Below are 23933 nucleotides of genomic sequence, written 5' to 3'. Positions count from 1 at the left end.
AGACCCAAAACTGTTGAAAATTTAATAATTCTGCTTTCTGTATCCTATAAAAAGCAGTTCAGATTAGATCAATAATAGTGGTTTAAGAAGTTTCATACATAAGACACAATTTACAAAGTTGATGGTGTCCAACCATGAAATTATGATTACTGAATCCTTATCTAAGCAGTGGCAGCACTGAGATTTTTAAACTTGGCATTTAATATTAAATGTGACATACTGCATACAGTATATAGTATAAGTTATAAACTATTTTAGATAGCCTGAAACATAATGTCCAGCCTATTGAGTAGTAAGAATATATACGGCATTTTTATCAACTTTATGGAATACTTAATGACAAGAGAGACTCACCAACAGTGAGTATCTGTAACACAGATCGTCTCAGGGCTAGACTGGGCTTACATAAATGTGGATGAATGTAAAGAGGCAATACATAAGAGGAAATGCAACCGTTTACAAACATGAATAGGTATCCAATCACACAAACTATGGAATAAATGCAACTTAAAATAATAATACCATTTTGGGTGTCACAAATTAGCAAAAAATATTTTTAATAAGGCTAACCAATGCTAATGAGTGTTGTGAGATGAGCATTATCATACACTGATTTTTGGTGGTGCATACAATCCTTTTGCAGAGGTAATCTGAGGCGAACTGCATTGAAGGCTTTAAAGGTATCCACATTCTCTTATTGAAATTTAACTTTGTGGAATATACCCTACACAAACAATCTGAAAATTAAAAAACTTAATGTACTAACATATTCATGGCAGTGTTCTATATATACATCCATGTAGTAGCAAAAATGGAAACAGCTAAACAATGGCTAAGATACAGATATCTATGTATATATTTATATACAAAATAGGATATTATGTAGCCAGTAAAAACAGTCTATATGTAACACTTCCACATTTACTACATGAAGAACAAAACATAAAACTGTTTATGTTAAAAGAGGAAACCAAGGAAAAAAATTATGCCTAAAGGTTGGAAGAAAACAAAGAGATATTAATGATGCCTGGTGAATATTTTTCCCTTCTTTTAAATTTCCTGTTTTTTTCAAAACTAATTTTCTATAATGATTTTGTATTGCTTGTATAATAGAAACATATAAAATATAAGCATAGTTTTATTATTAAAATTAAAATGAAAAGTACTCAATGATTTTTGATGCAGTGCCTATTAGCAGCAAAAGAGTACAACACACATATTATTCATTGAAGCTGTACATCAACTTCTGACAACTTGATGATGGAGGGAATTGCTGAGCTTGTGCACAACTCACTTCTACCATGGTTTCAAATAAATGTGCAAAAATATGACCACAGGAAACTAAGGAAAATGCTTCCTTGCACTGAGGAAAAATCTACCCATCACTCAACCCACAGCATTTGTGCATAGTTTTTCAGATTTCAAAAGAATAAACAATAAAATGTATGCAGGTAAGAATCTAATAGCATAATTTATATAAGAGTAAGCAGTAGTCTGGTATGCTTATTTTTTTAAAATTAATTAATTTATTTTTGGCTGCACTGGGTCTTCGTTGCTGCACACGGGCTTTCTCTAGTTGTGGTGAGTGGGGGCTATTCTCTTTGTTGTGGAGCACAGGCTCTAGGCGTGTGGGCTTCAGTAGCTGTGGCACGCGGGGGCTCAGTGGTTGTGGTGCATGGGCTTATTTGCTCCACGGCATGAGGGATCTTCCCGGACCAGGGCTTGAACCCATGTCCCCTGCATTGGCAGGCAGATTCTTAACCACTGCGCCACCAGGGAAGCCCCACAGAATTGTTTTAAAATGGCCAAAAAAGATCACTGCCAATGTAAACATGGTCAATACATCCAGGAAACTATGATTTCTACCTTCATATCAGAATGATTTCAATTTTAAAATGTGTGTTTAGTAAAGAATGAGGAAAGATAGAAAACACACAAAAGAATCTTCAAGGGCTTTTTTAATTTAAAATATATATAGTACATGAAAATAACAAAAATTCATATTAATACATTATATTTATATGAAACTTGTTTCAGTTAATACAGCTCATCCATTTTTGTTGTTAAATTCTACCAACTTCTTTAAAATGTTGCCTATGAAAAGACCATCCAAAATGTGTCACTTTAATTTCATGAATGTTAGGTGTTATAGCTCTTTTCCTTCTTTGCCCCACACTTACACCAAAATGAATTATTTGAAAATGCTAAAATAAGGCTTTCTTAGTGGCTTAGTGGCTTTGTATTTGTATTAAAATATTTTACAACTATAAAAAGTTGAAAATAATTATATTGGTTTCCCTATATATAAATCTACATAAATATATTTGTATTGCATATTTTATTAGCTAATACAGTTTTTAAAAATATTCTACCAACTTCTTTAAAATACTTCCTATGAAAACATCATCCAAAATCTATTTCAATTTTTATGAATGTTAGGTGTTGTATCTCCTTTCTCTCTTTGCCCCATACTTATGCCAAAACAAATTATCTGAAAATGCAAATATAAATAAAATTTGGTATGCTTTCTTAGCTGTTTTGTATCTTGTATTAAAATATTTTACAAGTATAAAAGTTAAAAATTTTATTGGTTTTCCTGTATATATTATATATATGTAATCTTCTACCTGCTGTAAGTGAACTAATCTACAGAATTTAGTCATTTTGTTATCTCAAATGTAGAGGTCCAAAAAATAAGGGAATTACAAAAATTTCAAGATGATTAAAGCAGATACACATTAAAATACTACAGCTATGGCATATTTAACATCTCTCAATCAGTGAAAGAGAGTGTTTATCTTTCCATTTGGCAACAATATCTTCAAGATAACTATTTACCACTTTTCAAAGCACTACTATTGGGTAGGTTTTATACTGGAAGAGAGGATCTATAAAACATTGCTGTCCTCATCCAAAACCAAAAATAAATAAAGGATTTTAAAATACATTAATTATGAAAGATGGTGACCAGAAAAAATGACTATGTCCAATGAGCTATAGGGCTTCAAGATGAGAATGCCTTTGCTTCATTCAAGATCTAGAATCTTCAAATTTCATTTGATAAATTTAACTGGATTTTCTTTTCTGATTATGTTTAACCCCTACATTTGGCTGTATACTGTAACAACTTTTATTTTACTTGGATAGTAAAAGAAAAACCACTGAATTCTGAAGACAGATTAATAATCTGTTGAACTCAAACTGAGAACTAATCAGTGAAAAATACTTATCTGGCTGGGTAAATAAATTTAAAGAGATTGAAAACATTACAAAATAAGCTGTTGTTAAAAATACTTAACCTGAAATGATAAAAAAAGTTTTTAAAAGCTATTAAAGATCTTTCCTGAGGGCTACTAAAAGCAAAACAACCTTAATAGACACATGGTTACAAGCAAATTTCCTCACAGAGGTAAAGAGGTTGTGATCAGTAACAGGATCTTAAGGAAGTGTCATTTCAGAGACTGCATTAGTCTCTTCTAAGTGGTTTAAAGATTCTGAGCTGGTACATCCTGGAACTAGAGAGAATCCGAAGCAATTCACCTAGTGGGATACAAAAGGACTTACATATCCTTGATTTATTAAATTTCGCTGTTCTTTTACATATATTTTTCTTCTTTAAAGCTTTAAGATGATTTACTCATTTATATGACAAGCTTAATAAGGCTGACATTCAATGGAAAACAATGAAATAATTTACCTTTTAGCAATTAGAAAAATTTAAAGCATTTTTATTATCTTCTTTTTAAGGGTCCCTTATTAAAGCTTGTGATTTTTATTAATGTAAATAAACTAAAGTGATTGTTTTTTATGCACCACAGTGTAAAGGGTAGTCTCATTCCCAGTTAACCTTTAACACTCTGTACATACTATTCTGAAACACTGTGGTGAAGTACGGCCTCTCATCCTTGAGCAAGACGCTACATAAGGGAGGGTTAGCTGAGTTGGAAGGGTCTTCCACATCCCAAATTTCAAGCATACTGCAACCAGGCCTGAAAAAAACAGGCACATATATCTGTATTAAAAATGCATTCATATCTAGAAGAAGTATAATTATAAAATATCTCCTAGAGTTTTAGAGACTAATTTAATAAATTAAAGATTTTAAAGCATCATTTCAAAAAACGTAAGTTTATAATTTAGAGATAATAAAATGAAAGTACGCTGCATTTTCGTGTTCCACTTAACCAAATAACCAATATACTATTGAATCAAATAATAAGGGCTCAATGCACATTCAGAAATATATATTTAAAAATCCACTTTCAAAGTAAAATATAAATGAATATATTTTCTAAGTGGTATTGCCATCCAAACATAAGGCCCATTTATAGCAGAATGAGACAAAGGAAAGTTAATCTAATTCCTGATGAATTTCATATTTCATATTTTTGAGCTTAAATTGACTTGGATTAGCATGAAAACATATATAGTCCAAAGCAGGGCAGAGAAGCTTTTCTGCCAACTTTATTCTCCTCAACTCTTTCCCTTTTGAATGGATTGAATGAAATAATACTTCTCACTAGGCAACAACCCGGCATGAGAGTCATTAAAGGGAAGAAGTCAGGCAAGATTGGTTTCTAATTTTTTAACAGCTATATTGAGGTATAATTTATGTACGATAAAATTCACCCATTTTATGTGTAAGGTTTGCTAAGTATGGGCAAATGTATATAGGTGTGTGAGCACCATCATAATCATAACACAGAGAATTTCCATCACCCCAACGAGTTCCCTTGTAGCCTTTTAGAGTCAGTCCTCTCCCCCAAATATAAACCTAGGCAAGCACTGATCCCCCTTCTGCACTATAGTTTTGCCTTTTTTAGAATATGCTAGATAATGCATATCTAGCATATGTTACATACATGGTTACTCACATGGTAACATTGCTATACTTTCTCCTTCAACCTTTCCTTCATGTATTTGTATTTACAATGCATCTCTTAGAGAAAGGCCATAGTTGGGTTTTGCTTTTGTATTCAGTCTGTCAATCTCCGACATTTGATTGGAGTGTTTAGTCCCCATTCACATTTGCAAGTACTGATACGGTTTGCTTTAGGGTTGCCACTTTCCTTTTTTTCTTCTATTTGTTTCGTATCTTTTTGATCCTCTGTTTCTTTCTTGATTTCTTTTATGTAAAGCAAAAAGGTTTTATTATACCATTCAATTCATCTACTGGCTTATTTGGGTTTTTTTGTTTTGTTTTTTGCTTTTGCATTTTTCAAGTGGTTTGCTCTAGGGATTACAACAGACATCTTCAATGTATCACAATTTACTTTACATTAAAATTACATTAAAATTGGATTATTTCCAAGGAGGTGTGCCAAGAGGGTGGTGTAGGAAGGCCCTGAGCTCACCCCCTCCCATGGGCACACTAAAATTACAACTATTTACAGAGTAACTATTGATGAGAAAGACCAGAATCTAGCAGAAAAGATCTTATACAACTAAAGATATAAAGAAAGAACCACAATGAGATAGGTAAGTGGGGCAGAGGTGTGGTATAGTCAAGACTCATCATATACCCAGGTGGGTGACCCATAGATGGGAGGATAATTACAATTGCAGAGGTTCTCCCCAAAGAGTGAAGGATCAGAGCCCCACTTTGGGCTCGGGGTCTTATATCAGGAAGATGAGCCCCCAGGATATTCAGCTTTGAAGGCAAGCAGGGTTTACTTTTGGGAAAGACAGAGGGCTGTGGGAAAGAGAATCCACTCTTAAAGGGTACACACAAAATCTCACACACTACAGGACCCAGGGTAGAAGCAGCAATCTGAAAGGAGCTTGGGTCAGACCTTCCTGCTGATTTTGGAGAGTCACCCAGAGAGGCAGGAGGCAACTGGAGCTCACCCTGGGGACGTAGATGCTGGCAGCAGCTATTTTGGGGAGCTTGTTCTACCACGTGGACACTGGTGCTGGTAAGCGCCATTGTGGAATTCTTCCTCTAGCTTATTAGCATCGGACCTGTCCCGACCCACCATCCTGTGGGTACCAGTACTGAGAAGACTCAGGTCAAGCAGCTAGCCTGACACAGCCCCACCCACCAGCAGGCCAACATCAGCTTTGCCACACCCTGGAACCTATAACCAGGTGCCTCGTGATCTGGCCCCACCCACCACTGGCCAGTAGCCTCTGCACAAGGTAGGGCCTGGCAACCAACAGGACCGGGGGCCAGCCACATCTACCAGACCATCCATAGTTCTCAGCCTGCCACAACAGAAGGGCCCACGCAGCTGACACAGGGGGCAACCCTAGAGCATGTAGCTCTGGTGACCAGAGGGGAGTGCACTTCTGGGACCCATAGGATGTCTCCTACAGAAGGCCACTTCACCAAGATTGGGAAGTGTAACCAAACTACCAAATACATAGAAATAATAATGGCAAATTAGGCAAAATGAGGTGACAGAGAAATATGTTCCAATCAAAGGAAAAAGATAAAAACCCTGGAAGAAGAATTAAATGCAGTAGAGATAAGCAATCTACCCAATAAAAAGTTCAAGGTAATGATCACAAAGATGCTCAAAGAACGTAGGAAAAGAATGGATGAACACAGTGAGAAGTTTAACAACAAGATAGAAAATATAAAGAAGAACCAAACAGCTGAATAATACAATAAGTGAAATAAAAAAAATACACTACAAGGAATCAACAGTAGATTAGATGATAGAGAGGAATGGAACAGCGAACTGGAAGACAGAGTTATGGATGTCACTGATGCTGAACAGAAAAAAGAAAAAAAAAATGAATGAGGACAGTTTAAGAGACCTTTGAAACAACATCAAGCATACTAACATTCTCATTTTAGGGGTCCCAGAAGGAGGAGAGAGAGAAAAAGGGGCAGAGAACATATGTGAAGACACAATAGCTGAAAATTTCCCTAACCTGTGAAAGGAAACAGACTTCCAGGTACAGGAAGCACAGAGAGTCCCAAACAGGATCAACCCAAAGAGGTCCACACCAAGACACATCGTAATTAGAATGACAAAAATAAAACATAAAGAGAGATTCTTAAAAGCAGCAAGGGAAAAGCAACAAGTTACCTACAGATTTTGAGCTATTATGAATAAAACTGCTGTGACACCCTTTCTAGAGAGATGTTTTAATTTCTCTTATTTAAATTCTTCGGAATGGAACTGCTGAGTAATAGGGTAGATGTGTGCTTAAATTTTTTTAAGATTCCTCCAAATAGTTCTCCAAAGTGGTTGTATCATTTTCACTCCCCTTAGCAATGTAAGAGATTTACAATTATTCTGTATCCTCTCCAACGTATGGTATCTTAGTTTTAAAAATTGTATTTATTGGTCAGTCACACATTTTCTTTGGGGAATTACGTCTTTCCAAGTCTTTTGCCCATTTTCAATTGTACAGTCATTTTATTATTAATTTATAGAATTTCTTTATATGAACTATATTTATAAGTCCTTTATCAGATATATGCTTTCCAATATTTTCTTCTAGTCTGTGGCTTGCCTTATTTTCTTAATATCTTTTTGAGGAAAATATTTCAATTTTGATATAAACAATTTATTGATTTTTTAAATGGTTAGTACTCTGTGTTCTAAGAAATCTTTACAATTTTAGCTCTTACATTTAGTTCTATAATCCATGTAAAGTTAATTTTTGTGTATGGTGTAGTATGGGTCATGGTTTAATTTTTTCCTGTACATTATATCCAGTTAGATCAGCAATATTGTTAAAAGACCCCTTTTTCCATTCAAGTGAAAAATAGTGTTTTAAAATTTTCTTTGTGGTTTTTTTTCTTTGACCCATAAATTACCCATAAGTTTACGGCCGAATTTCCAAATATGCATGGATTTACTAGGTATCTATTTATTATTGTTTTCTATTTTAATTCTGTATGATTTAAAACCTTTTAAACATATTGAGACCATTTTTACAGCCTAGCATATGTTCTCTCTTGGTGAACATTCCACATGCCCTTTAAAAGAATGTGTACTCTGCAGCTGTTTCCTGCAGTGTTCAATAAATGTCAATTGGATCAGGTCATTTGATACTATTTGTTTTTCATCTCTTTTATATGCTTACTGACTTTTTATCTATTGTTCCTAGTAGAGAAAAAAATGTTAACTTTTCCAACTATGATTAAAGCCTTGCTTATTTTTTCTTTTAGTTCTACACGTTTTTGTGTGCTTTGAAGCTCTGTTTAGAGGTATGCATATTTAAAACTGTTAGATATTTTTGATGAATTAATCCTTTTGCCATCATAAAATGTCCACCTTTATTTGTGATAATATGCCCTGTTTTGAAGTATGTGTTGTCTTAAGCTTTAAATTAATATGATAAGCATACACGTTATGATATTTCTGTTTCTTCTTTTGTAAGATGCCGTTTCTTCCTATACATATTTATTAGATCTTAAAATTAGATACAAAAATTAGCTACTAAAATTTCCGAACTTAGCTCTTCAAAATCTGTTATAGCCAATTCTTAATTATCCATAGGAGAAATGAAAATTCTTAATGATAAAATTAATATAACTAAGGACTTCTTAAATCAAGGACACTAAACAAAGGTCTCAAGATATCCATTACACATCTTAGAATTTTATGTATTTTTAGAGATTCAAAATTTAGAAACGAAAAAATGTTAATTAGAAACGTTTTCTTATTATGTCCTTTTGAGTCACGTGAAACTTTTCTTATGAGTCTTATAAATCCAATGTAAATCAGCTGTAGTAGCAGAATGCTAATATCTGACTTGGCTGTAAATTCAAATCTGTATTTCAGACATCTAATAAAAGTTATCATAAAAACTTGAAGATTATGGAAAAAAGCTACATTTAAGATGTTAAATTAAAATGAAAAAATTAGGATAGCAAAATATGCTATACTTTTAAAAAATTACATTATGCTTAAATAATAGTATAATTTTAATTTCCTACATGAAATAATTTTAAATAAAATACCAGGGCAACAATTTAATGGAACTAATTTAAAATAAAAATTTTTAAAGAATCAGGACTGCTGTAATAAAGTAAAACATTTGTTGTTTTAAAATATACCATATCATATACCATAGGGCTCATACTCACTTAGTTCTTACAACACACCACGCCTCTTCTAAAATGTAGTAATTCACATGTAACTCCACCAACTTATCTCTCACTTCTTTTGCAGATTTTCGACTATATGCAGAATAAACTATTTTTGTCCGAGCTCTTTAAATTCAAACAAGTTAAAATTTTTTTAAATAAATGACAATAGATTTATTACCAAATTAAAACCTCAATGCTTACTGGATGGAGCATTGATTATATATGACCCCAAATAGCACGAATTATTCTGGGGATAGCAGTTGCCACATTTCTACTTATATTTTGCATGTGCTTAAACTCACAGCAATTTGAATTTTGCAGGTACTGCTTATTAGTGTATAAACCAGTTTAGAGTCTAGAGGTAGGTAGCAGTTCAGAATATAAAATTTGCTTTGCATAATTCATAAAATAATTAATCTGGAACAAATTCAGATAGAGGCTAAATATAGTGAAAATATAGATTTCAGTAGATAATTTCATTCACAGAAACTCTGAAAAGCATATGAGTTGAAGCTGAATGTAGCAAATAGAACAATTAGACAGTGGGCATCTAGGGTAGTAGTCATGTAGAGAAAGCAACTTAACAGAAGCTTAAGAGACAGGGATGGTTACCAAAATATGGTACAACAGATGGTTTAGCCCTAAATGGGGGTTTTTATAAAATCCTGAACAAATTATCAATTATGCATTAGACTTTTCTTAGGATTTCAAGCATACAGAATGCCCAATCTCCACAACCAAACATAAAACTTTAAATAATTTAAAATATTACCTCTAAAAATAAGCCAAAAATACATTAAAAGGAAATGATTACCCAATTACTAGAATGATTAAAATAATTTTTAAAAGTCAGTCATTTAAGGAAAACAAAACTTTCAGACCTCAGTGGAAACTAGAGTTCCCATAATCAGCTAGCAAAAGAGCACCCCAAAGTTTCATAAAAGCATTTAATATAGCAAATTTCATGTAGCTTTTCTGTTAAAAAAGGCTAATCATGGGCCACCAGTAAGATGAAGAATGGTTTCTTAAACCAGGCAGAGGGGCTGTGGAATCTAGAACAGGGGTTGGCAAACTATGGCCATAAGCCAAATCTATCCCCACTCTTATTACTATTACTTAGGAGTTTCACTGGAACACACACCCGCATAAACACACAGAGGCTAGTCATTAATGTGACATATTTTTCACTTTGAGAAAAACTGGGTGTTGCTATTTTCAGTTTTCAGAGGTTTATTAAGGTTACTTTAAATCAACAGGTACGTATTGTAATTTCTGAATGGTTATTATTAACTTCTAGCACAAATATGAGGATAAGAGAGAGTGTGTGTGTGTGTCCGTGTGTGTGTATAAAAATTTCCCTATTCCTATGAGTCAGTAGAAGTCGTTAGTGTGTCTGGTTGAAGTATTCTATCAGTTGCCCACCTCAAGTCTGCATCCTCATAATGTGGGTGATTCACAATGGGGTGAAGAGTGGAGAGCTTGACACTTGCCATTGTAGGCATGGCACCTGCAAAAACAGCATCTGGAAAACAACATTATATTCCTTAACAACATGTTTTAAAGAAAACCAAAAGTTACCTATCTGTAATATTTGAACCCAGATTAAGAAAGATGAAGTACATTTAAATAATAATCATTGGCAGCATTCTTTTTCTTCACTTAATATTTACTGATGGTCTACACAATAGCCAACTTTCGTTAAATGTTATCTTGGTGCCAGGAACTGCTAAATACTTTTACTAGGATTATAGAATTTAATTTGCACAGCTTTGAGGTGGGTTCTATGTATTCTTATTTTGTAGATCAGGAAGCTGAGACACAGCAAAGTTAAGTGACTTGCCCAAGACTGCACAGCTAGAAAGTATCAGGGCCCAACCTCTTAACCACTTCACTACAGCATACTACCATGTTCAAGCGCTATACTAAGAGACAGCAGTACAAAGACACACAGGACTGGAAAGAATTGTAAAATTTGATATCTTGTTCCAGTAGTTTAAAGTTCTAGAAACTGGGAGACTATTATAAAGGGCAAGTCTTATGGAACATGTTTTAAAGTGACTTTTGTGGGTTGTGAACTGTAATCCTGAGAACTTTCCAGATAAAAGCATTGTTTTCTTCCCTCAGATCATCTTTAAATATTCATAACTAAGTTTTCTTAGTTTCTGTTTGACTTTATAAATGTATACGTTTCATCAAACCACTTCATTACTTGTTAGTAGTACTTTCTGGAATAATAGCTTGTATAAACGTATTGCCTTTTGGTTATAACTAGTCTTACACCAAAATCTACTGTCTGGCTTCAGTTTTAGTTCTGTCTCTTGGGAGACAAAAAGACCAAATGCTTACTTCCTGGCACTCCTGTACAATAAATGATTACATGATTAGGAAGGTTATTGTCATTTTTAATCAGCACAGTAAAATCACTAATAAGAACAAGGCATATTATTCAGATCTACTGTAAATAATTGAATGTTTACTTTCAAATACAATTAAGCATTCTAAATGTAACTTTGGAGACTTCCCTGGTGGCGCACTGGTTAGGAGTCTGCCTGCCAATGCGAGGGACATGGGTTCGAGCCCTGGTCCGGGAAGATCCCACATGCCACAGAGCAACTAAGCCCGTGCGCCACGACTGCTAGGCCTGCGAGCCACAGCTGCTGAGCCCGCGTGCCACAGCTGCTGAAGCCCACGCGCCTAGAGCCCATGCTCCGCAACAACGGAATCCACTGCAATGAGAAGCCCGTGCACTGCGACGAAGAGTAGCCCCAGCTCACTGCAACTAGAAAAAGCCCACGTGCAGCAACAAAGACCCAATGCAGCCAAAAATAAATAAATAAATGGATAAATTAAAAAATAAATAAGGAAATAAATGTAACTTTGCATGAATATCTCTTTATATGCCTTAAATTTGAAAATACATAAATAAATTGAAGTAGACGTGTGTTTATTATTGTAAGATTCAATAATTAATGATGAAAAGCTCTTAGACTAGAGCAGGGGTTCTCAACCAGAAGTGATATTGTTTCCTAGAGACACCGACAACTTCTGGAGACACTTCTGGTTAGCACACTGTGGGGGGAGAGGGGCTACTGACATCTACGGGTAGAAGGAAGGAATGCTGCTCAATATGCTGCCAATGCACAGGGTAGCCCCAAATAACAACAGTGCCAAGCTTGAGAAACTCTGGGCTAGAGGGACCCAAAGCTCAGGGCCAGGGTCATCCAGAAGAAACTAGGTAAGCCTGTCCAGCAAGAACTGGAACCACTGAGAAGAAACCATCTATGAAACAGAGAGAAGGGGAGAATACTCCCCAAATGCTTCTTTCCTCTTGGGGGCAAAGTAAACATGAGCATGACAGGGAAACAATAGGATCTTTTCTATAATATATTTAAATCTCCACTTAGCTTACTGCATGTATTAGAAAGAAATTATCCCTTTTGACTTGACAGAGCCTCACTAATACATACATGACTTGGTAAGTGGACCACAGGCTGGATATCAGTTCCCACTTGTCCTCCCAACTGACCACCTTTGTGCTGTGTACAAACTATACAACCTTACATGGTAGACCTGAATGTAAGCTCTAGTCCCACCTTTACTATAAAATTTAATAAAACATGCGGTAAACATGACAGAACTCATAATACAGTGATGAGAAAGATTGGTAAGATCAAAGAAGAGGCAAAAATGAGGTAGGAGTTTGTAGGAGTTATCTCAGAAGGGTAAGTTGCCAAACATAGGCTCTCTCTGCCAAGAACCCAAGACAAACACTGGAACAAAGAAAGACACAAGCAAACATGAAAAGAGCAGGTATCTTTTAAAGCTTTGGAAAAACAGCTGTAAGTGGGGAGGGGCAAGGAGAGTAAAGGGACTAGCTACCTTGTACTATTGTACTACAGGGAAAAAGTCAGTAAAGTGTTAATCCAAAAATTCTGATTAAACTAACCTGGAAGCTCTAAGTGATGAGGCACTGTCACCTACACCCTTTGAAAGCTATAGGCCAAATATCTGAGTTGACGTTCATAAGAGTTTACCTTAATGATAGCTAGTTAGTAAAATGATGACTACCAAATAAGAGATAAGAAGAAACTGGCTCAAGGAGTCACAGGATAAATTTAAATAAACCATAGTGAAGAACTTGTGCCAGAAAAAAATTATGAAACGTCAAAAATTGTCTAGGACAAGACTATAGATTACTTACAGAAAATAATGTAGAATATATTTATCCTCTGGAAAGGTATTTAAAAGTGAAATAAATATCAATCTGCTTGATATGGTTTTGGATAAAGATAGCAAGAAAAGAAGATAAGCTAAAAGAATATTTTAAAGTATTTAAAAATAGCATGTATACTCATCTTTTTGATATGAATTAGTGAAGAAAACAGAATATCCAAGATTTTAACTCCTCTGCATGTGACTGGTTTTACACATAGAGCAGAGAGTAGGCACTGATGGAAGTGATGGGAGGGGTGTTGTTAACCTCCCCACAGTCAAAACTATCTTCTCCAGTGGCCTGTCACAAGGTGTGAAAGTTGTCATTAAAGGTTTTTTTTTTTCTTTGAGGTGTCACTGTTATGGTTAAAATACAATAATCTCAGAGTTATAGCACATAACTTGTGAATAATCATTAACTCTTAAAGTCAAGTAAAATTCTTTTTGACAGGTACCTAGGAGGGGTTTAAAGATGACACAAAATCACCTTTTAAAAAGGTTTGATTTGGTGAACACTGCAATTACCATGCTCAAAATCTGTGAAGGTATGAATGCATATGTATTTTAAAATTTTATATATATATATATACACATACACATATATATGAAATAACTGTACAATATATGCAAATGTATAATAACATATAATAATAACGTGTGCGCATGAGTGTGTGCTAGCTACACATATAACCAAACAGCTACATACCCGGTCTGGTATTGTATTGGATCCACTGTATCAGTTCTTCCTGGGGCAAATTATTAAATTCTCCTATTATGCTCCATTGATTATGGAGGTTTGCACAACCTTGTATTGACATCACTGTTAGAATGCCAAAGATAACATTCTCAAAACGAACTCTCCAAAAAAGCCAGCCAAAGAGCTGAAATGAAAGAAACCAATTATTTATAATTCTTATATGAAGAGTGCTATTAGGCCAATAATAAATTCTCAACCTTCTACCTAAACCAAGGTGGATTACCATTTGATACTAACAATATACAGAATATAATAATCATCACCTATTGTTTAAAAACAGCAAATATTTTGGAATTGGAGTCCAGTTAAAAATGGAGCTTTTTTTCCTCTTAAAAGAAGTAAAGAAGGAATACCTGATCCTTCTAGTACTGATTTACTACCAGGAATTAAGATTAGCAAATCACAATTCTGAAACATCCTGGAACTAAATCCGTAACATCTGGCTGCCTTTTATGGACATCTTGAATAACTAGGGAAACCTCACTAGTATTGACAAGTATATTCCTCTCAGGAATATAAGCATTATGATATTCTAAGGCAAGACACTTACAATCAAAACTAAATAAGGTGTCTCTAGAAGTAACTTGGTCCCAAAATTCTAGCTACTTTGTCTAGCTCTTTTGCATACAGTAACAGAACCCCAGAATTGACAATTTTCCCCACGAATTATCCGAGCCCAACAAGACAATACTAGAGCAATTATACTGCATCTTCTCTAGTATTACAAGAGCACTTGAGGATAGTTTTGACAGGCCAAGAATCTCTTACACTGACCTGAACTTAAAAAAACTATATTTGTGGAGAGGATACTAATAGAGGGGAAAGTCAAAGAATTAACAGCTAAAATCTAGGAATAATTTTCAAAGCTACCCGAATTTGCTTTTCTTACTCTATAATGAATCATGAACTAACATTTTAAATCATTTAAGATAAAAACACCTAGTGTTTTTATGTTTTGGATTACTCAGCAAAGCCATGGTAACTACACCGTAGTTGCTGTAGTGTTATAGTCTAGTTATACAAGAATGAATACCTTACCCGCCGAGAGCATATCAGGGAAGCCATAACACACATGTGAGGTGTCAAAAAGAGCTTCAGCCTCATAATTAAAATGGCAAGGGAAGAAAATGCAAACAACTGCAATGTGTGAAAAATTAGCTATAAAAACACAAAACAAAATTAAATTTTCACTTTATATATTTTTAAATTAATATATGTAAAATAAAGTATATTAAAACTATTATTATTCACTAGGATAAGGATATTTTAAGTTAGTAATAAGTCTATTAATATTTATTCATTCATTCAACAAAGATTTATCAAATGCCTGCTATATGCCAGGTACTGTTCTGGGTGCTTTGGATATAGAAGTGAACAAAACAACACTGAGCAATTCCTGTCCTATGAGGCTCACATTTTAGTACATTTACTAAGGAGAGACAGAAAATAAATAGACATAGCAAATAACAAAATCTATCATACAGTCTATCAGAAAGTGGTAAGTGCAATGGAAAGGGAAGCAGAGCCAGGAAAGGAGACTGAAGTGCAGGGTGTGGTGTGAGACCACAGGCAGGAGAAGTTGCAAGTGTAATTAGGATCATCAGAGTGGGCCTCTTCAAAGAGGTGGTATTTGAGCAAGGACCTACAGCAGGTGAGAAAGGGAGTCACAGAGACATAAAAATATGGGATGCTTCACAAATTTGTGTCATTCAGTCAGCAACAAAAATCATAACACAAACTAGATTATTTTAGAAGTAGTGGAATTGTATAAATACTTGTACTAATTAGTAGGACACCCCATTTTGATTAAGATGGGGTTCCACTGAGCAAAGGTTTCAAACAAAACTTTTCTAACAGACATATTCATAAAACATCAACAAACTCCTCACTAGAAAAATGGACAAAGAATTAATACAACCAAAAGTAAGCACGACTAAATATTCATGTTCTAATTCACTAATATTCAAACAAATTAAATAGTAAAGATAATATTTTCATGTATAAAATTGACAAATATTAAATTAATAGAGTGTTAGAGAGTATGCCATGAAACACACTGAAATAACTGGTATATTTCTGTAATTTAGCAATATTTATCAAGACCCTAGAAAAGAGCCAACTCCTTTGACTTAAATTTTGGTTCTAGGAATTTAACTTAAGGGAATAATCAAAACACAAAAATGCTTCTACAAAGATGATCGCTGAAGTGAATTTTTCTCAGCAAAAATAGAAACAACCTAAGTGACCAATATAGAGGACTAAGTAAATTACTGCATTTTCACATGTATACAACCATTAAAAGATTACATACTGGAAGATTATTTAATGGCATGGAAAAGTTTTCAGAATATAAAACTCTATACTTACAGAATAATATTAATTCTGTGAAAACCATCTATGTGTGTATATATATGCACAGGGGGAAAAGGCTGTAAGAGAATATACCTAAGAAGTTAAAAGAAATTATTTCTGAATGGTGATTTTTCTGCATTTTTCAAATTTTAAAGACACGTGCTATTCTTATAATCAGAAATACATAATTTATATTTAAAACAGAATGGCAAAAACTGTACCTAAAGCTATCTTTTTTCCTTTTCTAAATGATGTTTGAAAATGGAAAATTTGTTAATTTTTTAAATAATTCTTGAACCTAGAGTTGGAATGTGGAACATTTATTTCAAAATCAATCCTTCATTGTTCTTTAGTCAAACTCACCTTTGGACAAAATCAGGAACACGTTTTGGAGAGAAGACAAGACATCAACACACTTCATCCTCAAATAGGTCCTTTTGTTTAGGACCACTAAATCACAGATTGGTAGATTATGTGAGCCATCTACTTTAATCATCTATCCAAAACAGGGATCACTTCTATGAATCTATCAACTGAATATTCACTATTTCCTGAAAAGGAATATGCCATAGGAGTACCTATTACAAAGACGGATAGCTGTATATGTTAGAAAATCTTTTCTAAAACTGAACTAATGTTTTCCTGCAACACCTCTGGAACTGCACAAAATTGGTGTAAACCCATTTGTGCATGACAGTTCTCGATTACCTAAGTACTGTATTATGACTTTGCATTATTCCCACCTTCAACCTTAGAAAGCTTTCTATCTTTAAATATTCAGAAAAATTCAATTATTAGTTGTGTGTTGTCATAATTCTGGTTGCCCTGCTCTGAATGTGGTACACATTGTCCATCGTCTTCTTAAAATGTGGCATCTAGAAACAGACCATAATAGATACGGATAATCAATACAAATACACATCTGAATTCTCCCAGTATTCCTTCCTTTGGTTATCTTGAGCCACAGGATGACACTATCATTTCCTCCCCTAACTTCTGTTACTTCTATTTTAGCAACAATTTCTCATATGACCAAAATAAAATCCAAGGTAGTAATACTCCTTGACTTTCCTCTATCATCTAAAGGCTGAAGAAAGGACTCTGTTTTCATATGGAGACTTGAAAGATCCCCACCATTACCTTGTCTTCCCTGAATGACGCTTTTTGTGGCTGGATGACACAGAATAGCTATCCCAAATGGCATCACTTATGTTTGTTTTCTGTTCTCACCCAAATGCTCCTAAGCATTCACTTACTCTCAGACTTTCCATAAAGCTCTCTTGCCATAGTTATTTTATCTTCCATTCTATAAGACAGCCTTCTTTTTAACTACCAAGTGGAGGACAGAAGGCTACAGTCAAAAAGTATAGTACAAAAATCACTATTGAAAAAAAAAAAAATCACTATTGTATGTATGCCATTGTCAGTCTGGTACCTCTTGCCATATAAAAATTACTAGGAAAATTCTCACAACATTTTTTAGAGGCTGGAAGGAAGGAAGAGAAGCTCAGGAAACTGTTTACTACTCATCTTTGGAATAAGTGAGCCCAACTGGGTAAAATGTGAGGTAGCAGCTACCAAGCAGAATGAAAGCAAGGCCTAACTAAAGCCAGTCCAAATGGCGAGTTGTTCCTGTCAAAACTACCTCCCATGACAGTGTGAAGATATCTTGAGAGCATGCTGAAGAGATGTCCTTAACAGGGAGCAGAATATTAGATCTGAAATTCTGATCCAGAAGGCACACTAACTGTAAAAGTGGATATTTACACAATGCTTAACTTATACTAGGCATTATTGTAAGGACCTTACATGTAACTCATATGATCCCATAGCAACCATATGAAGATAAGTACTATTATGATTGCTGTTGTTTTTGTTGTTCCCCAAAAGATGTAAAACAACTTAGCCAATATCACATGCTGAGTAAGTGGAAGAACAAAGATCTGAGCCCAGTCTAGCTTCTGAGTCATTGTCTTTAACTACTACCCTATACTTTCTCTCCAAACAATAAACTATTCAACAACATAGTTCTATTAGTCTGTGAATACAGAAGTGTACAGATTCCCAAAATATGTCACTCAATATCAGTTTCTCAAAAGAAGTAATTCTTCCCCCAAATTCTGTATCATTTCACTTCTTCAACTGAATAGCTCTGTATAAGTTCAGATGCCTTCTGCTGTATGTCACAGAAAGCTCTTTGGCTGTAAGTAATAGAAAAACCTTGTTTATAATAGAAAACACAAACTAAACAGACTTCAAATATAAAGGATCTAATATAAACTAATCACATAATATAATAAACTAGGGATTAGAAAAATGTGAAGGCTGATGCAGGACTTTTTGTCATGGACAAAATGAGATATGAGTGGGTCAAAAGAATATTCAGGAGTGAATACTCTGAATGTTCTCTCTCCCTAGCCAATCTTCTCACCAGTTCTTCATAATATTAGGACATTCTGGGACTAAATATTGTTCCTAAATCTCTTTCCTTTCTTTTCTTCCCTGTGAATTACTAGGTACTCCTTCACTAATTTCTAAGCCCATAACATAGAAAAGTTGGCTAAAAGAAATAAATTTGATGGAATAAATAAAACACAAATACATTAAATTATGAGGAAAAATCACAACAGTATCCATTAATCTAACAAACTTTAATAATCAATATCATGCCAGTAGGGAGGTAAGCCAGGGGTTAATTTAGTGAGTTGAGGTTTGCAGACTATCCCTGATTCAGAGGGTTAGCACAAAGCAAGGAATTTAGAACTTACCCCTGGTGAAAAAATTATCCTAAGGGATCCTCACCTAATTTTGAAACAAGCTGGAATGTACAATCTTTTGCTATCATATCACATTTAGAGTGAATCAGGGTTTGTGTCTCTCACACCCTATCATCCCTAAGGTGAAAACAGTCCCATCCCAAACCAAACAGATATTTATCAAGTGTGAGTCACAAGTGGAAGTGGGATTAGGAGCCACTTCATTGCTACTGCCCAGAAATCTATCATCTCCTTCCATAAGACCTACTATTTTTAGAAATTTAAATCTCTAATCTGCCTATACATCAGGAGTTTAGCATACCCTCTTTAGTTTGAAAAAATTAAGAGATTTGCTATCACTGTCCTTTTTTTGGTCAGCTTGACTTCTTATTGCCTTTTAAAAAACCATCTTCTTTACTGCCAACAGACTTAAAAGTATTTAAAACTCAGATCTGACCATACCATCTCCAACTTAACAACAAAGTCCAGAATGAAGTCCAGCTTCTTTGCATACAAAGGCATCATAGTCTGAATGCTGCTTTCTTTTCCCATCTTCTTGCCTTTTTTATGCATCAGCAACACTGATTTGCCTGTAGCTCTGGATAAATTTATTACCTTCTGCCTTCTTTGCACGTGTACATCCTTTGACTTTGGTAAGCTCTTCCTCTATAGTCATTTGAAAAGCCTTTCCCTAACTACCCCATCCCTTCCAAACACAGATTTAATCACTTCTTCTGTGCTACTTTTGTATCTTCCTTTGTCATTGCACATATAATTATGTGGTCACATTTTTTTCCCTCTACTATACCTTAAATTCCACACAAGCAGAAACCTGGTGTATAGTAGGCACATAATAAAGACTGAACTGATAAATATGCAGAATTAATAGAAAAAAGAAAAATGGGCAAAACAAGGACAAATGGAGAAATGAAAGACAATGAGAAGGTAGCAAACTATGTGAGAAAGAGAGGCAGAAACTTAAGGAATACTATATTTCTAAACAGAGGTGGGTTTTAAATATTGTATGATAAAATATGAAGTACGAATCTGTACTAGTAAGTAAAGCTGGATAATGTGACATGCCTGATTTACATAAAAGCAGTTCACATTAGGTGGTATCAGAGTGAATGGCCAACAGCATGGATTTTGCTGCTACACTGCCTGGGTTCATAGTCCTTGGCTCTACAAAGCTAAGGCCACTTTAGCTTTGTGACCTCAGGCAAGTTATCAATACTTAATCTCTCTATGCTACAGTTTTTTCATCTGTAAAATAAAAAAATAATAGTACTTACATCAATGGGTTGCTGTGAGAATGAAATTATCAAATAACTTCCCCCCAAATGCCCTGCACATAGGAAGCAGTAAGTGCTGACTACTCCTCTGAGAGCACTGGAAATGGATTGCTAGTGGTTAAATGCAAGATTTACTGCAAATTAGCTGTGAGACCTTAGGTAAGCTACTTAATTTCTCTAGGTCTCTAGTCCTTGGCAGAGATCCCTTTGCTCTTTTTCCTAAACACACAGCAAGACTGCATTTCCCAGCCTCCCTGGCAGTCAGGTGTGGCCATGTGCCTGAGTTCCGGCTGTGAGAAGGAAGTGATGTGCATCTATCTTTTCCAGCCTTACAAAGCCTCCGGTGCACAATCTTCATTGTTCTTTCTCCTTTGCTGCCTTGTACACATCAAGCCTGAAAACCACATGTTGAAGATGGCAGAGCCATAGATGGAAGGAGTCTGGGTCCCTCAAATACTGCTTGTTGGAGAACTACCTGCTAATCAGGAACTCCAGTTTTAACCTTATGTGAGCAAAGAATTAAATTTCTACTGATTTAAGTCATTTCAATGTTAGTGTTTATCTCTGTTAACAGCTAATATCATTTAATTAACATAATTTTCTTATTTGCAAAGTGGGAATAATATTATTATGAGAATCAAAACAGTACAGTACATGGCACATAGTAACTATTTAAAAAATATTAGTTATCATCATAAGCTATTCCTATTAAGTTCAAATTCAGTTGCCCTCTCTTGTAAATTTGACCTGCCACTTAAGACTCAAAGTTCTATTACTTAGGAAATTGTATTTCTAGCCCATGAAGATCTTTCTCTTGTATGTCACAAAATAATTTAGCACCATAAGAAAGGCTATCTTGTTTTGCTCTCCGTTGAAAAATTAGACATATTTGAGGGCAGGAACATCGCTATACCATCTGTTGTATCCTATAACACAGCTAAGCTTGTAACTGGTTGACCATCAGGTCTGTGTGTGGCAAAAAGCCACCAGTCACAGGGCCATGGGTACCTACCCTGATGGCCTGTAGCTGATTAGCTCAGTGGGTTAGAAATTAATGTCTGTTATTGTTGAATGAATGAAGGAAGGTAATTTAATTTAATTATACTCTGTAGTCATAAATCAGCCTTCTGGCTGTCAAGTCCTTACTACTGTTCAAAACTGAGAGCAGATTAAAAAGTGGGAAGGATGAGCAGAAATTTATTACCAGTGCTGAAGCACTTAAGCACTGATGATGGTGTATCAACAGCAGAGTTATACCTTTGTGAATTATCCTTGAACTAAAATATAATACACAAATCTAGCAGAGATTAAAATGAAAGTTTTACCTCACCATGTTCAAGGAGCTGTCTTCTGGAATAAAACAAAAATATTCTCTATTTACTGACTGTCCATTATACTATGATTACATCAAAATGAACTTCCATTTATTTGTTCTTATATTTTAAATAAATAAATATATAAATAAATAAAGTTATCAGATAATATTACTAAAAATTATGGCAATTTAAAAGGCATGATTTATAGTCATTCTATTTAAAGTATATCAAAATGCTGTTCTTTGGTTAAGATAAAATGGGTTTTACTGATTGCTGAAGACTGTATCTCTGGAGAGATAAATGAATAAAAAGAATATCTATTAAATATTCAACCATATACAGTATATATACTTTATATAAGTACTGCTGTGACTTTGGAGTTGTTTTTATTTTTCACAATTACTAACGTGAACATCCTTGTACTTAAAACTCTGTGAGCATCTCTGAGTATTTCCTTAGGATAAATTTCTGGAATAAAAGTTACTAGGTAAGCTTATAAATATTTTTAGTTCCACAAAAGTTGTCTAACAAATTTTCTAAATATTTATGTCTAAAAATTTACTAACTTTTTATGGCATACCTACTGTGTTCCAGGCACTGTGCAGTGAACAGTGTGAACAGAATAGATACTGTTCTTATCCTCATAAAATTTATGTTAGATCCAGACGAGAGGTACAAGACTGCTTATTTTATTGCCCATTGTAAAGACTGAATATTTCAGTCTTTGCAGGATAAGAGGACTTCTCATATGGATTTTGGGGTTGGAGAGAGAATTAAGACAGTATAAATAAGAAAGTAAGAAGTATAAGGAAGTTCAGGGGCACACACAGATCCAGAGATTTTTTAAGAAGAGTAGTGGAGGGAAGGCCTCTTAGAATAGTAGTGAAATCACCAAATTATTTTGCCAACCTTGCAAGTCCTTCCTGACTTTATGCAGTCAAAGGTGGAGGTGGGGGTGAATGGATGGGTTCCCACATGTCTTGAAGTCTGCCAGTCACAAAAGACTCCTGTAGTGAGCTATTACATGTAAGGGAGAGGCCTGGTAGGTAAGTATTATAATCACCAATGACCCCCAACAATAAGTACGGATACAAATAAATCTAGTAACTAATTTAGAATATCAATATACAACCAAATCATGAGACACAAATAGGATGAAAGAAAAACATCAAGATAAATGAGCAAGTGAACTGAACTCTTAAGAAAGAGTTAATATAAGGAATAATAGATAGTATTAAATGAAAATTCCAATTATTATCTTCACAGACATCTAAGAGGATTCTGCATCCATTCAATTAAAACAAGCTGCAGTAAAAAAGAGCTTTCAGAAATTATGAAAAAAACATATTTGCCTAATTTAAAACCTCCAAAGAAGGTTGAATAGCAGAATTTACACAGCTGAAATTGGTCATTTTGAAGACCCAGTCATAGAATAATCTGAGAACATAAGAAAAAAAGAAATAAAAAATATGATAAAGCAATAATATATGTTCAAAAAAGAGAGGCTAAAGCAAAAAAAAAAAAAAAAAAAAAGAGAGAGAGAATAACTATCCCCTGAGCTAAAGAAAAATTTGAGTGTTCAGATTAAAATGTCCATGAATAAACATATAAATAACAGGGCAGAAATCTTATTTAGGGAATAATGGTTGAAAACTTGCTAACTCTGGGGAGAGATATGGACATCCAAGTAGAGGAGGCTCATACGTGACCTTTCCCAAATTCACTAGATACATTATAATAAAACTGTCAAAATCAAAGACAAAAAATGAACTTGGAAAACAGCAAATCATCTCATATAAGGGAACCCCTGTAAGGCTATCAGCAGATTTCTCAACAGAAACCTTGGAGGCCAGGAGAGAATGGGATATTCAAAGTGCTCAAATAAAAAATCTGCCATCTAAGAATACTTTACCTAGCAAAGCTGTCCTTCAGATGAAGGTGAGAAAGACAAACAAAAGCTGAGGGAGTTCATCATCACTAGACCTGCCTTATAAGAAATGCTAAAGGGAGTCCTTCAAGCTGAAACGAAAGAATGCTAATTAGTAACATGAATACACATGAAAGTATAAAACTTGCTAGTAAAAGTAACTATACAGTCAAATTCAGAATACGCTAATACTGTAGTAGTGGTGTGTAAATCACCTAACTCTAGTATAAAGATAAAAAGACCAAAGCATTAAAAAATAAATATAGCTA

At 34.5% G+C, this 23933-nt stretch overlaps 1 protein-coding gene across 1 annotated transcript in view; it reads right to left on the bottom strand.

Moving 5' to 3' along the window:
* Positions 1–3492: 3492 nt before the first annotated feature.
* Positions 3493–23933, bottom strand: part of DPY19L2 (dpy-19 like 2) — an 86439-nt gene continuing 65998 nt past the window's right edge. The window contains exons 17-22 of the mRNA XM_057549977.1: positions 21747–21771; positions 15060–15179; positions 13971–14145; positions 10475–10574; positions 9050–9175; positions 3493–3989 (exon numbers count right to left, since the gene is read on the bottom strand). Coding sequence (XP_057405960.1) covers positions 3833–3989; positions 9050–9175; positions 10475–10574; positions 13971–14145; positions 15060–15179; positions 21747–21771 — 703 coding nt within the window. The 3' untranslated portion in view covers positions 3493–3832. The remainder of the gene's footprint in view (positions 3990–9049; positions 9176–10474; positions 10575–13970; positions 14146–15059; positions 15180–21746; positions 21772–23933) is intronic.

This window comes from Balaenoptera acutorostrata, chromosome 7 (genome assembly GCF_949987535.1).
Source record: "Balaenoptera acutorostrata chromosome 7, mBalAcu1.1, whole genome shotgun sequence".
NCBI lineage: Eukaryota > Metazoa > Chordata > Mammalia > Artiodactyla > Balaenopteridae > Balaenoptera > Balaenoptera acutorostrata.
The sequence above is the reverse complement of the archived record's forward strand: the minus strand, read 5'-3'. Positions and strand labels throughout refer to the sequence as shown.